The sequence below is a fragment of the Stigmatopora nigra genome, chromosome 13 (assembly GCF_051989575.1).
Source record: "Stigmatopora nigra isolate UIUO_SnigA chromosome 13, RoL_Snig_1.1, whole genome shotgun sequence".
Lineage (NCBI taxonomy): Eukaryota > Metazoa > Chordata > Actinopteri > Syngnathiformes > Syngnathidae > Stigmatopora > Stigmatopora nigra.
In genome coordinates this window covers 1,992,895-2,008,677 of record NC_135520.1, presented here as the reverse complement: position 1 = coordinate 2,008,677, position 15,783 = coordinate 1,992,895, and the positions used below count along the sequence as shown (strand labels likewise).

General features: G+C 44.7%; 1 protein-coding gene across 1 annotated transcript; it reads right to left on the bottom strand.

Annotated features, from left to right (window-relative positions):
• Nucleotides 1-12,141: 12,141 nt before the first annotated feature.
• Nucleotides 12,142-14,018, bottom strand: rmnd1 (required for meiotic nuclear division 1 homolog). Its single transcript, XM_077731703.1, has 10 exons — nt 13,906-14,018; nt 13,721-13,796; nt 13,586-13,625; nt 13,405-13,505; nt 13,228-13,334; nt 13,085-13,149; nt 12,927-13,003; nt 12,709-12,829; nt 12,534-12,650; nt 12,142-12,396 (listed from the first exon to the last, which is right to left on the bottom strand). Exons 1-10 carry the CDS (start codon nt 14,006-14,008, stop codon nt 12,364-12,366), a joined length of 840 nt encoding a protein of 279 aa, XP_077587829.1. The 5' UTR covers nt 14,009-14,018; the 3' UTR covers nt 12,142-12,363.
• Between the last annotated feature and the right edge of the window lie 1,765 nt (nt 14,019-15,783).

Below are 15,783 nucleotides of genomic sequence, written 5' to 3'. Positions count from 1 at the left end.
ATAATTTACTTACATTCCACGAGAACTTTGACTTCTGCTACTTTGTTGCCATCATTTGATTCAATTCTGCATCAATTTGATGTCCTTTCATTTTGGCTCTTTGATGCAAGGCAGCATGTGACGCACACAAACAAACACACAAATACACACAAGTACACACAAATACACACAATCTGTACTGTCACACCGAGTCTAAAAAATCAACAATAAATGTTCATTGGGCCATCCCAGTTAAATTGTATTGGTCGTCTACCATTGTCAATGGCAACTAATAAGTTAATGGGAATAAACAAGTTTTGGAATATGGAATGATTTTGAATTTATATTGAAAGAAGAAACAAAGAATGGCGACACTCCAAGTAATTCGAGTCATGGGAAAAAGAGACTATAAAAATAGACAGGCCGCGCCAAGTGAATTAAAGTTTTTTTTTCTCTTGCAATTATTATTAACACCTTTATTCAAAGTGCACTTAGCACATGATCCTAGATTAGAACATAGCTGGGTAAACAAGGACAAATATTTAATTTTATTATGATGTTTACATTGAACTTTGGTTGTTCTACGAACGTAAAAATAAAGATTCGTTTTGGGTTATTTTTTTTACAATTATGTACATAAAGAAATGCTACATTAAAAAATATAAAACAAAATAATATTTACAGTTTTATTTTTGATTTAGAAAATTATTAGCTGAATTATGAGGTACTGCATGATTTGAAAATATGTCAATATTTTTTCATAAAAGTCAGAGAGAAGAAAAAAATAAAAGATAACTAAACAAACTAGGTCAACAACATGTTGCTGAATGATTACAAATGTTTTTAACCAAAAAAAAAAAAGCCTTAAAAAAGAAAAACGATAAGGTCAACTTGATTAACGACTGGATCGTGACCTTTTGCCTTGAGGCCAACGTCAACGGACAATTTGACAAACTCTGAAATCCCGTCCGGTCCCGACCGGTCGGTCGGTGGTTTCTTCCCGCCGTCCTTTCATGTGACGCCCCAAGATTACAGTAATGGACGGAGCAAACATCAGCTGCTTCCATTTAGTCGGGGAGTGACTCCAGTTAAATCTCACGCACGCGCACAAAGTGCGACTTGTGTACGTACCACAGCGCCCAAATGACATTAGGACCGCCATTGGTCACGGGGTTGGAGCGCTTTCCTCAACGCCAAACGGCCCTTCCACCAGCTCAACATCAACGCCGGCCAAATCATCCAAAATTGACCGAAAATGACCTTCCACTCCCTTCAAAAGGCAAAAAAAATCACCCTAAATGCACACCTTGCCTGCTATACATTCCATAACCACTTTACCCACATTAGGGTTGCGGGGGGTGCCGGAGCCAACTTGGCCTAGTTGTCATTCTGGCCTGAGAACAAAACGGAGCTTGACATCCCTGATTTAGAGTGTCCAATCTGTCCAGCATGCTTGTTTTTGAGCTATGGGAAGGAACTGGAGTACCCAGAGAAAACCCACATAACCTCCAGGAACCCACTGGGGGATCGAACCCGCTACCCTCAGAATATGCTAACGCAGCGTTGGAAATTTTTATCGGAAGAAAAACAGGAAGTTTACCCACGCGATTGACTTATTCGGATGTCAATTTGACACCCGTGTTTAATCCAAATCTAGCATGGATGTTAGACATTAACGTCAAAATAGTTAATTTTCAATGGGCGCCAGTTAGCTACGGGATGCTAATGAGCGCGCAACATGATTGCAGCAAAAACACAACTAATGCGATTAAAACGCCAATGGGGAAGGCGGCGCTCCAATGCGGGAAAAACAGGTTGTCCCACACGTCACGCGCTGTCCGTCCGGACCGCGACCGATCCTGTCATGTCCCTCTTGTATGAAAAATAAAAAAAAGCGTCTCTCTCGTGTTGGGGTCACGACTTCTTGTGAAATGCCGATTGGAAGCGCCAATGCTCGTGTTGTTTTTGTTCTTTTTTGTTGTTTGTGTTGTTTTTGTTGTGTTTGTCTTTGATACCTAAATTAAAGGAAAACAATTTTGGGCTATTGAATAATATGGGTGGCGCGGTGGATAAGTGGTTAACGCATCGGCTTCACGGTGGAAGATCTGGGTTCAAATCCAGTTTAGTCCACCTGTGTGGAGTTTGCATGTGTGGTTTTTTTCCAGGTACTCCAATTTCCTCCCACATTCCAAAAAAACATGCTAGGCTATCTAATTGGACACTAAAAAAAATCCCCTACCTTTGAGTAGTTGTCCGTCTCCTCATGTCCTGTGATTGGCCGCCCACCAACTTAGGCTCCAGCACCCTCTGTGACCCTAGTGAGGATAAAGAAGTTAAGAAAATGAGATGAGAATCAATAATATATAAAAAAAGGAAAAATATACATACATGGTGGATGCGCTGTGGAATAGGAGCAAAAGGGGCGTGGCAGCTGAGAGCGTCTTCATCCTTCACGTGGTTGGGCTCCTCCCCCGCAAGCAAAAAGACTTTTCCACGTCCGGGCCCGCATCATTCACCGGCGTTTTCCGCTTGCCCGGGGGGCTATTTTGGGATTTTTTTTTTCCTGCCTGCAGCGGCGAGTGAACCAAATGGGGGACACGCAGTCGGCGTGCGAGGACGGCGATGTCCCGGACAACGATGCTCCCGAGGAGGACACGGTAGTTGCTTGCTTTTCAAATGTTTTAAAAAATATATAAATTTCAATATAAAGCTGGGCTAAAGTTTGTAAAAATTATATGGCGGAATGGGCAAAGTGTCCCAAAACTTTTGAGCATGTCAAGAGTAGAAATTGATATTTTTAATGAATTCACTGATGGTGAATTGTTATTGAAACTGTGGTTTAAATCATTGTGTTAATTTATATTTTCTCAATATATAATAACAAAATAACATTGTTAATAATTCAAATTCTCAGAGTTAATAATTTTAAAAATCTAGACCTTGAATAATGTTTTGATGTGAGCCCTCTAAAGAAAATAACTTTATTTTCAAGGCGCGTGATTAATCATGACCATAAGACTTCAAATCAAGATTTACAGCCTCCTAATTGTGACTGATTAGATTTCCGCCTCAATTTTAAGGGAGATTTTACAAGGTTTTGAAAGAAAATGTCCCAAGCAAAGCAAACATTAAAATGAATTCCCAGTATGAAATTGTGTGATTTGTTCGCAGCTTCTCAAAAACAACGGCAGGATCGCCGGAAAATCGGAAAACCCATTGGGGGACGTCAACGGGATCCATCAAGAAGACCAAAAACAAAGTAGACCATCTACTCTTAATGCTGCGTTTAGACCCGCTGCGTTTTTTGGGGCTTCTTTTTGCATTGCCATTTCCATTAGTCATTAACATGAGAGGTGCCTGGCAACCATTTTGCCAAAAATGTCACTTTTACTACTTGTTTTTTATGTGACATGAAGGGGAAATTATACAGTGACTTTCATTTTTAGGAAAGTAAAATTTGGTGAGAGCTCAAAAATACGCAGCTCCCTTGAACGCAGCATCGGGACTACTAACCTTAATGTAACTAACTGAAGTGCACTTTAAAGTGAATTCCTTTCTGCTTTTTCAAGATGAGTCTCCACCAAAGTTGCCTGAAGTGGAAACAGTGTTAGAAAAAGTTGTCGGGCTTGACAAGGAGCCAATCAGAGAGCCCGAAGAAGAAGAAGAAGAAATATCCTTAGACGTAATGGAAGTGGAGGCTAAACAAAATGATCGCAATGAGAGCTTCAAGACCTTCTTTAATAAAGTTGGACTGAAATTCGCATTGAAAAGAGGCTCAAGAGATGAAACTGTCACTGAGGACGAAAAGGAGGAAGAGGAGGAGGATGAAGAAGAACCAGCAGACCTGGAAAATACCCAGACTGAACTGGGAGTCCTCGAAGAAGAAGAATGGACACACATCGAACCCCCGACCGAAAACGACGTGCCTATGTCGCCCATTAAAAAGTTTTTCAGCACGGGAATCTTCGGCGGAAGATTGCAGAAGAAGAGGGTCTCCTTAGAAGACGAGACCATGACCAGAGTGACGTTCCTGCAGACCCAAGAAGAACCGACCGATCTGCTAAATAGTGACCTTCCACTCGGAGACCAGGAAGACCCTGAAACCCCCAAAGAGACAGAGTATGTTCCTTCGAGTCCCCTGAAGAGGCTCCTCCAGGGTTCTCGGATGCTCAAAAGGCAAAAAGACGAGAAGGAGATTGAGGAAGCTAAAGAGGTGGGTGTCTCGGACCAAGTGGACCTGGTAGAGAATGACACGGAACAAAGTGCAGAGGGGGAAGGCAGTCCGTGGACCAGTTTTAAGAAGCTCCTATCTCCCAAAAGGCGGGCAAACAAGCCTTCGGACGAGGTCCAAAACTCAAAAGACCAAGAAGATCACATCTTAGAACGTAAGGATTCCTGGGACGCCATTGTACCGGAAGAAAGTCCCTCAGTGTTGGAGTTGGACCCCTTAACGATTCCGGCTGCCGTAGACGAAGCAGAAGTGGTAGAAAACGAAGACCAGGTGGGTGAAGGGGACTCGATTCCGGCTGGGGACGAAGTGGGATCGGCTTGGGACACCTTTAAAAGATTGATGAGCCCAAAACGGAAAGCTAAAATCCCAGAACGAGAACGTCTCAGTCCCGAACCAGAAGACGGGCGGGAAAACTCTTTCTCCGCCAAGTTTTTTCCAGGCTGGATAAAGAGGAAGTCCATCTCAAGCAAAGACCAGGAAGCACCTTTGAGCCAGGTGGACCAGGAGACGCTGGAAGGCGACGTCACCCCGGAGACGCCGGCGGTTGTCCCTTTGTCCAATGACGATAGGGGTAAGGTGGAATCGAAAAAAATGGTTGACAACTCCACACAAGTGGAAAGCGAACTCAAGCGAGAACCCGGGGAAGAATCTTCGGAGACTTTGAAGACCGGAGAAATCCGGTTGAATACGGAGATCTCGGAAAACCGGGCCGAAGACGAAGACTTGGTGGAGCTGATGGAGTTGGTGGAAAAAGCCCTCAGCGATATTACCGAGGAAGGTGACTTTACCGAGAGTACCAAGGTGGAAGAACTGATGGACCCGCCAGGACACGCGGACCACAAGACGATTTCCGCACCTTCAAGAGCATTAGGCGCTCCGGCACAGGTCTTGGAAAGTTCCCAGGTTGGACCACCACAGGATCTTTTGGGACAGGTTGAGGACGTTCAACAGACAGATCAGCAATCTTCCAATGAGATCGCTCACTGTGACACACTTGGAGAAGATCGGGAAGCTCTTGAAGTCCCAAAATTCAGTGCAACTGATCTCCCAAAGACAGATCTAAAGGACAATCAGGACATTGCGTCTTGGAGTCCTACTAAAGATCTTGTCGAAGAAATCCAATCTCCTATTTGTAGTGAAGAAGACAAGCTGGAGGACCTCAACATGAAGATGGCAACTCCCATTCCTACCGAGGAAATTGCACCTACCAAAGAGGAAATGACACCAACAATTGCTGCCTTGGAAGCTGACACCAATGAAATCACAATTCTGATGCCTTCCTCGGACCTGAACAGTGACAAAATAAGTCCTGAGACGCCTACAGAAGAAAACCTAGCTCCAATTCCTTCAAAGAAGTCCCACATTGAAGAAACCAAAGTTCTAGTTGAGGAAACCACACCTGACATTCTTACTGAAGACCTTGAAACTGGTGAAAGACCACCTCCACCCGAAGACCTCAAAACCGAGGAAGTCACAACTTCCCTTCTAACAGAGAAGCTTGACTCCGAAGAAGTGAGGACCAAAGTTCCTACCGAGGATCCCAAGGAAGAAACTCTTGAAACAGTGGATGCCTCCACAGAGAAGATCCAATCCCAAGAAACTTCTCTTCCTACCGAGGAATTTGCAAAGGAGCAGATGGGATTCTCATCTGAGGAACATGAACTGGAGGAAATAACTCCTCCTATTTGCCCAGAGAAGCTTGATGCGGAAGAAACAACTCCTACTTCCACCAAGGAACCTATAGAAGAACTCAAGGAAATCAAACCTTCATGCACAGAGCAAATCCCACCTCCCACTCTTATAGAGGATCTCGTCGCCCAGGAATTGCCATGTACAATTCCACCCGACCAGGAAATAAGACCTCCTACGGAGACCCTGGACACAGCTTCAATTCTTGCCAAAGAACTCACCACTGTGATTCTTGAGCAGGTATTCAAGACTGGAAAAAATGCACCTCCGACTTGCGAGGGAACAGAAATTCCTCCCGTTGTAATAAAGGAGCTTGACACCCAAGAATTGACATCTCCAATGGCTAGTGAGGTGCTTCATCTTGAGAAAAGAATGCCTTCGAGTCCTACCGAAGTTGAGGAAGATGGAGAAGAAAGTACACATTCCATTCCAATAGTGGAGCTTGACAGCAAGATGGCGGCTCCAATCCACTCCGAGGAACCCACGTCTCCAATTCCAACTCTGACTCCTACTGAGGAACTGGACACAGAAGACATTTCCCCTGTAACTTCTGAGAAAACCGAGAGCGAGGAACTCCCAATGAAGAACATTGACATCCAAGAATTGGCGTCCCTGGATCCTCTTGATGAGGAGGTAAGGCCTCCAACTCCTACTGAAGAAGAAGAAGAAACTAAAGAAATGACTTCTACCGAGCAAGAAGAAGAAGAACTTGACATGAAGGACATTGCACCACTAACTTTGGAGAAAACAGAAAGTGGGGAACTTCCTCTCAAGGACCTTCACAGTCAGGAAACAAGGTCTGCGAATCCTCCTGAAGAAATTGCTCCTCTAAACTCTTCCCTTTCTGAGAAAACAAATACAGAACAGAAAGCAGTTGTCCTCACAACAGACCTTGACGTAGTCACGATCCCAATTCCTAACAAGGAGCTTCAGGACCAGGAAATAAGTCCTCCAATTCCCACAGAGGAAAGTACACCAACCACAGCGACCATGGAACTAGACAATCCAATTGCTCCAGAAGATGTGGACACCTCGAAGAACACAGCTGAAATTCACACTCTCCTGCTTGACACCAAGAAAATTCTGCCTCCCGTTCCCATCGATGTCCTGCAAACAGACAAAATCGTACCTACAAATTTTCCCCAAAAGTCAGACGAAGAAGAATCGACTTCTGTTCCAACAGAGGAACTTGACCTTGAAGTAATAACTCCTCCAATCCCAACAGAGGACCTTGACACCAAGGAAATGTCCTCTCCCATTCTTACCGACACCAAAGACCTTCCTCCTTCGATACCTACCAAAGATCTCGGCAGAGAGGAAATGACAACACCCCCAACTCTGATTCCTTCCGAAAAGTCCACAGAGGACCAAGACACAGAAGAAGCTATGGAGCTCGACCCCAAAGAAATCTTAGCTCCAATTCCCCCACAGGTGGAGGACAGACCTGAAATTCCTGGCCAAGAAATGGACACCCAAAACACAGTCCCTCCCATTCCCGCAGATGAACAGGACAAAGACACCATCGTATTGGAAACTGACCTGGAAAAAACAAAACCTTCAATTCTAAGAGAAGAGCTGGACCTGGAAGAAACCTCACCTGCCATTTTTACCTGTGAGCTTGACACCGGGGACCTCCCACCTGTCAAAGAAATAGACAGAGAAGAAATCACAGCTCTTTTTCCTACCAAAGAGTTTCAGAATGAGGAAATGAGGCCTCCACTTCCAAGCCAGGATCTAGACCCCAAGGAAATCGCACCTGAAGAAACTAACCTCTTGGAGTCCGAACAATCAGCTCCCATGGATGAAAACCCTGAAGCTCCTAAAGTAGACCTTCAAGAGTCTGTTTCTAAGGCAGAATCGGAAAGCAAAGAGGGACCCATCGAACAACTTAAGTTAAAGGAAATGGACGCTGAAGAAGAAGAAGAAGCCATCGCAAGAGACGAAGAGGACGAGAGAGTCCAGGAAACAAGGGGAAACAGTCCGGAAGCATTTACAGAAGAACCAACGTCAGTCATCTTGGAGGTGCAAGCACTTGTAGATGAAGCTAGTCTTCCACTTGTCCAGGATGAAATCCTGGACAAGGACCTGAACAAGATCCAACCCTCAGAGAGTGTCAAAACCGAGGAGAAACATCTAGAAACCGAGCCAGTGGATAGTTTCAAAGACGTACAAATTGAAGAAATGGAAGCTGTTGAATCAGAGAAAGCAGAAACAGTACACACAGATCAACTTGAAATTGAGGAAAATCAAACACCACTACTTGGAACTGAAGGATTAGTACAGGTTGAAAGCAAGGACGATGTTGTCGGAGAAGAAGCTCTGATGGAAAAGATCCAAGAGGATCAACTGCCTCTTTTGGGACCTGATTTAGAGCCAGAAGAAAAAGATCAAGAGGTTTTGGGGCCTTCTGAATGTCAAACTGAACAAACCAAAGAGGAGCAAGAAGAGATCCAAGACTTATCTGTTCCAATTCAAGAAATATCAGCAGTCCACGGCCTTGCAGAAGAAACCACGATAGCTCAAGACGTTCCTCAAACTGAAGACGCAACAGTACGAGAAGAGAAGGTTGAAGTTGAATGTGAAGACGACAAAGAACCAGACGACAATCCACAGGAAATGGAAACCAAAGAAATGGAAGAAAAGACTGTCCCCCAGCTTCCAGAGTGTGTCCAATCGACAAAAGACAATCCTCTGGACGCAAACCCATTGGAAGTTGAAACAGTAAAAGACAGTGAAGAACCTGGACAATGTGAGGAAACCATACTCGTGGAAGAAAAGACGATGGAAAACCTGGAAGAGGACACTGTGGCTTTAACTGAAGTTAAACAAGAGAGTGATCAGATCGTGGAGGATCAAGTCAAAACTGAAGCAAATCCTGAACCGGCTGAAGTAGCAGAGGAAGAAAGCGAGAGGATTGTAGAAGAAAGAAGCGCTTCGGTTGAATTTACAGATGAGCTCATTCACCTTCCTGAGATCAATGAAAAGGACAGTACAAACGTAGTCCAAGAATCAGAGGAAGCCAACAGAAGACCTGAAGACATTCTGACTGAGGAAAGTGTTTTAGTTGAACCCAACAAGGAAGCAGAACCGTTCCCTGAAGACCCTCTGGAGTCAGTAAACGAAAACGAGACCATTGGAGAAATTGATAGGACGGAGGCCCTTCTGGCAGAAAATCCTCAAGCTGAAGCACTTTCTCTTGATCAAGCTCCACCCCTAGAAGAACCAAGATCTCAGGTACGTACGCCCGTACTTGAACTCACTGAAGAAAGTCTGACTTTGATACCTCCAGACGGAATCGAATCAGAAGACCTTCCAAAAGCAGCAACTGAAATAGAAGCAGAAAAAACTGGAGACGATGAAAACCAGCAAGATGGCACTGGAGAACATGCAGCGTTACACCAAGAAGAAATGACTTGCGCTCATATTCTTGAAAATGTTATTTACGACAATACGAACACCAGTTTTGGGACGCCAGCAGATGGGATCAAATCTGAAGTGGATCCAATTGCCACAGAAACCAGAATGGATGGACCAGACCTGCCGACCGCTACACCTGAGCACGCCTTGGTGACCCAGGTGATCACATGTCACTTTAAAGAGATCTTCACTTCGCTAGAGAGTGTACTTGAGACACCAAGTGGCGTACAGGAACCGCTACCGGTTTCTGAGGTTCCAGACTTCACAGAAACTGCACTGAGTGACACCCAATCGATGACTGACGACCTAGCGGGTGTTGCAAAGATGGCCGCCGAGGACCTGACGGCACACACGCCGGCGACCGAGGACATCTACAGCTTCCGAGTGGAAATCTCATCGGCAGAAAAGAGCACGGGTCAGCCTCTGGAGGCGGGGCTTAGAGAAGACAAAGTAGTCTCGGATGTTTGTCTCGAAAGGGTTGAAGCTTCGGTAACTACGGGGGTGGCGGTAGAAACGTGGGAGGACCAGACCATCTACCACAAAGAGATTTTTACACATCTTTACCAAACCCAACCGGAGACTTTGGAGAAGGTGGTCTTAGAAGAAGCTGAAGAGATAAGTCTAGGGACAGATAAACCGGAGGTAGAAACGGGAGGGGACTATGTGGTAGTCGGCCATGAGAGAATTCTGGATGTAAACCAAAGCCAAGAGGTCTTAAAACCGGCAGAGGAAACGGTACAAGAGACAGATGATGGGACCGTGAGACCTTTGGAAACAAGTGAGGATTTGGAAGAGATGTCACAAGGTGGTCTTTTCGAGACCTCTGGAAAACTAGATGGAGAAACGCTTGAGGAACGCCTGACAGATGAAGAAAAGGATCAAAGTCAGGAGGGATTTTTGTCCTCAGAACCCTCAAGTCAAACGGATCTTGATAGAAACCAGAGCATAGACGAAGCCAATGAGGACACTCCAGAAAACTTTTCCCCGTCAGAACCTCTTGATGATCAAGAAACAATGCAGACTGAGGTCAAGGATCAGGAACCAGAAGATGCTGATCCCACTGAGGTGGGCATTCTTGCCCCTGAAACAGAGTACATAACCTTGCTAGATACAGTTTTTAGACACGAGGAGATTGTGGAACAAGGTCTGCAGACGCTAGTAGCAGAAGAACCGACATCAGAAGAACCTCCACAAAACCTGATGGATGAGGTTAGCATTGTGGCACTGGACGCTGTAGATTTTGTGACTGGCCAAGAGTCCCTGAGCCAAAGAGCAGCGGATGAAAACCAAATACCAGCGGAAATACCCAACTTTGTCATCGCCCCTCAAGACTTAAATGAGCTACAGACACATATCGAGCAAGAGAACCGAGAGTTGACAGTCGATGAGGGGTCCACAGAGAACCAGAAACCAGTAGAACAATCAGAAGTACACCAAGAGTCGATAGCTGACGAGGGATTCACAGAGAACCAGGAGTCGCTAGTCCAAGAAGAGTACATGGAGTGTCAGGAACAAATAAGTCTATTGAAGGAGGACGAGGAGACAAGGGAAAACCAAGACTGGATAGTTCAGGGAGAGTACACCGAGACCCAGAAACAAAGGCTGGGATCAGAAGAGAGTGAATGTGCAGAAAACCAGGAGGAGTCGTTTGCCGAAAAGGAGTCCATGGAGAACTCGAAAGAAATTGAGGTCTCCAATGAACCAGATGAGCCAAGAGAAAACCAAGAATTGGTAGCCCAAGGAGAGTCCACAGACCTCCAGAAACAAACTCAACTCTCAGAAGAACTTGACCCGTCAAGAGAAAACCAAGAGTCATTGAGCAAAGAAGAATTCATCGCGAACCAAGAAGAAACTGAAGTGTCAGAAGGGCATGAAGACCTCGAAGAACCTCCAAAGGAGTCCACTGGGAACCAAGAAGCGCCAGAGGAACATGATCCAGAAAAAGAAAACATCTCGCCACTCTTCCCAAAAGGAACATCTGAAACACAGCAAGAGGACAAACCAGCCGATAGCCTAAATCAGACACTCACAAGTCTAGAGATTTCAGACTCTGAGATCCCAGTGGACATTGTGGTCCTCCAGGACTCGGTCCCCCAACTGATGGAAACCTTCCCCGAGGCAGAAAGAATAGAGACAGTGGAAGAAATTCCATTGGTTCTTGAGATGGCGTCCCCCGTTAAAGAAGCCGACGATGAGCAAGACGTGTGGATGGATGCCGAGGAGGACGTCCAAATTCAAGAAGAAGCAGACATGTTGTTGGAGAAAGACGCCAACCAAGACGGGCATCTTAGCCCGGTGCCTGAGCGCCCCAAGACGCCCCTCGAACCCCAAAACGACGATCCTGAAATTGAGAAAGTGGCGTCCTTGGAGTGACATCGGTACATCAAATTTGTCTGAACTGTTTTAATGCAGCCAATGAGAAAGCATCAAAACGTATCATTCTCATGATATACACATATATGCTATAAAAAATATGCTCATGTAAACTCTCCAATGAGTTAAGTCAGTATTGTTAGATATTGTACACAACATATAGTTAATAATATAGTTTTTTGTGAGTCCAAATATTCCTCGCACTAGCTATTTTTTGTTGTTATCTATTAGCTTCCATATTTGGATTAAAAAAATCTAAATGTCAAATATGGTGGCCTCTTTCATGAATAAAAAATAAAAATCTCAAGTGGTTTGTTTCCCTTTTTGCGTCTCTCTCAAATAGACAGGAGGGTGCTAGATCACACTAGTGAAGACTAAAAAAGACTTAGTCAAATGTTGCAGGTATTTAAACAGGCCGGATAGCCCAAGTTCACAGTCCATCCAATTTTTTTGACCTTCATATGAACATTTTATTGAACAAGTTTGAAACAACAATCACATTTTGCATTTTATAAATGTCCGACTTTCGTTGACACATTCGAATCTGGAGTTTTTTTTCATACACTAGCCTAGAAAAGTCACCTTTTACGGCTATTTACGTTATAGTCAAACCTGGAGAAGTGGTCAAGTCCATCTGCTCGCCAATTTCGACTCCGCCTCCATCCAGCTTCAGCTCACCAGATCATTCGCACCACTTCGAACAAGACCTGTTACAAAATAGAAAATGTCAAATAATATGCCAAATGATGTTCAAGGAGGTGACTGAAAAAAATTAATCAAACGAGAGGAATCAAGACAATTATTTTCTGCAAAATTGTGCATTTTGTCATTTTTTGGCACTCACTTCGATGGTGATGAGAATGACAATCATCCACTCCAGCCTCAGACTGTGCTTATCGCTCAGATGACTCCTCATCAGGTCAGTCAACTGCGTACAGTGCTCCAGCTTCTCGTTCACCACCTGTAAGGGCCACGTCTCAGCGCCGGTCCAATGCCAACGGCGTGACGGATGGGCCAACCTTGACCCTGCGGTTGATGCTGAGGAACTGGCAGGTCTTGTCGTAGATCTTCTCCAGGTTCTCGCGGTCCCAATAAAAATCTGGCGTGAGCAGGAGGTCCGAACTCAAGTTGATGCAATGCCTGTAATTGAATCAGTCCTTTATTAGCACTGGCTGGAAATACTCGCCACCAGTAGACGTCCAATCGGTCCTTTTTCACCCAGAAAAATGAGATTCACCTCAAGGTGAAGAGCTGACCGATCTTCTGCATGACGTCTGCCGAGGACAACTTGACTCTTGCTCGCGACTTTAGGGCCTAAAAAACAAAAAAAGTCTAAATAAACAACACGGTGCTCGCTTGTGGTCCAAATAGATGACAAAAACCTGACTCGAGTACCTCAGGGATGGACTGAATGGACTCCACAAAGTTGTCCAGCGACACTTCCCATATGGCCAACTTGACTGAAGGGAAAAGAATCCGTAGACGTCAAAATCTCGGCATCAAATTGGACATTTACGGTTGTCGACCGCATTTCTGACCTGACAAACACAGCGCGTTGGAGAAGGCGAACTTCTCCAGAACCAGTTCAGACCCCTCCAGGTTCTTGCTCAAGATGAAGTTTCCCTGTTCCAGTTTGGTGTTTCCCCTGCACAGAGTTAGTCGCCATGGTTACAAAGGTCGCCTCGAAAAAGCTCCCGAGACGTGGACAGACTCACTCGCCGTATGTGTAGTTGATCTCCTCGTTTTCCCAGTGGACCAACGCTACTTCGTAGGCCTGGCTCTCGTGGCGCTCCAATATCCGCAGAACCTTCTTCAGCTGAGTGACAAAAACATTTGGATACCATCAAAACGCCATTCTTTTTTCATATGATCTGAAAGAAAAGGGCGTTTCCTCACCGATCTGTCTTCCGCGTTCCAGAAAACGACCGATCCTTCCCTGAAAATGGATTTATAAAAAGGACAAACATGACTCCTCACCTTCTACATGCACATGAAGAACATTTCCATCAAAAAAATGTGTGTCAAGTCCACCTGAAGAAAAAGATGAGAGAAGCATCATCCGCTTTGGCGCCCATGTCCGAACTTATGACCAACACGTTGGAGGCATCTAAACAAAAACAACAATAACAAAAACAATATTAGCAAAGCATTTTTATGGACATTGGATATCTGGCGCCGTCAATGGCGGCGAGTGAGTGAATTTCAAGGGTACTCACCTCGAGGGAAGTCGACTTCCCGGAAGCCGTGGCGCGTCAGGTCCACGGCCAGCGTGGGCAGATTGTACTGATCCGCCGTGGCGAAGGCCATGCATTGCATCATGTCCTAAAAAAAACATATGTGATGATGTGATGAGAGGGGAGAAAAATGGAGGAGAGGGCGCCGCACTCACCACATCCTGATTCAGGGACGGAAGATTGCTTCTGGATGGTTGCTTGGTCCTGGGCCCTTTGGGAACTCGCTTCCCAGGGGGCGCCGGAGCTTTGAAAGCGGGCTTTAGGACCGACGTGACCAGATTGGATGCCTGGCGGAGGAGACACGGCGAGAGGGCGTGGCCGGGACTCGGAAAGGCCTTTGGAGACGGCGATGTTGAGAGTCCGGGAGGGAGCGGACGGCGCCGGAAAATGGCGGGCCAGGTGGACCAAGCCCGGCAAGCCCGCGGAAGCATGGTTAACTCCCGGGTCGCTATATGGGACACAAACACAAGCAAAGATTGTTATTAAAAAACTTGAAATATTAATTGTGGTCACTTGGCTTTTATTGTGGAGCATTTCCAGACGATTTCAATTGATTTTAGGCCCAGGCATTTCCATAAAAAATCAATTCTAGTTCATGTCAGCAATAATACATCTGTAAATGAGTTCCTCATGTGTAAGGCTCATGTTATACATCATCGTGCTTTCTTGCCATTGACGGCAATAAACGTCCATTCACGCAGCTAACGACTTAATTGGTTTGAAGCCGTTTAGAAGAGGAAAAAGGGTTTTTATTCTGCTTTCTTGGTTTGAGTGTGGAAAAAGGTGAAAATGCAACGAGTTACAGTGCGTTTCAAGCAAAAAAATGTATTGTTTTTAGTAACATTGCTTCGTTAATCATCTAATTTTAGCTCAGCCATTTGGAATTTGCGCACCTGCGTGTTTTCGCATTGTTTGGTAGTCAAGAAAACCCCCACAAATTACGATAAGGGGAATAGCTAAGCAAAGTATGACAAAAAAACCGAGTACAGTAGAAGATGCTCGTTTCCTTACCTGAAGTCTGACGAGTAGCGGTAGATTAAACCATGACGAAGGAGACTAAAAAACAAAAGACAGAAGCTAACATTTGGTCAAAAAAGGAGCACCTGGAAAGGTTAATGTCATATTGTTTTGTCAATAAAGTTTCACAAAAAGCTGGACGTTCAGAATGATAGTCTCATTCGAACTGTGAGCTATCGGCAACAGACGTCGTCACTTGTCGGCCATTTAAAAAAAATCGCTTGCCCATCAATAAGATTTAACTACTTGGAACAATATACGCATTGAATAAGTCTTGTTGTATACAAAACACTTTGTAAATGAGAAGAACTGGCAGTAGTTGTAGTTGTGAAAAAAAGCAAACCTTACGTCTCCAGCAATACAGGTTTTCTGATGCAAAATGGCCGTCAGTTATTTACACCATCAACTCGTAATTTACCTCGTTCTGGTTTATGCCGACGTCACAGACAAGCGACTTGCAGTCACATGTTCAGAAGCAATTGGTGTGTACATTCTGTTTAACTCTTTGGCTGCCATTGAAGTCTACTAGCAAAAAAAAATCAATGAAATTGCAGTTAGAAACATAAGCATCACATTTTTTTTGTAATATTTGTGGATCAAAAAGCCAGCAAAATTTGGGCTCAGCTGATTTTTTATTTTTAGGAGAAACCAGTGTTAAATCCAACCACATATACACGCCTCAAAATTGAGATTTGGCTTGGCATTCATTGTTTCTGCAGCTCGCATATACATTTGTCATAACCATGATATACACACGATATACACATCATTTTCACTTGGTTAATTATTAAACAAGCATACCAAAAAAATACAATAGTTTCTATCTGGTTCCATAATAGTTCA

Bases quoted from the DNA above. Each gene is read 5' to 3' on its own strand.
- rmnd1 (XM_077731703.1), bottom strand. From the start codon at position 14,008: ATGATGCAATGCATGGCCTTCGCCACGGCGGATCAGTACAATCTGCCC. The intron at 12,651-12,708 runs GTTGGCCCATCC...TGGCCCTTACAG, and splicing joins GCATCAACCGCAGGGTCAAG to GTGGTGAACGAGAAGCTGGA. The intron at 12,397-12,533 runs GTGAGTGCCAAA...ATTTTGTAACAG, and splicing joins TCATTCTCATCACCATCGAA to GTCTTGTTCGAAGTGGTGCG.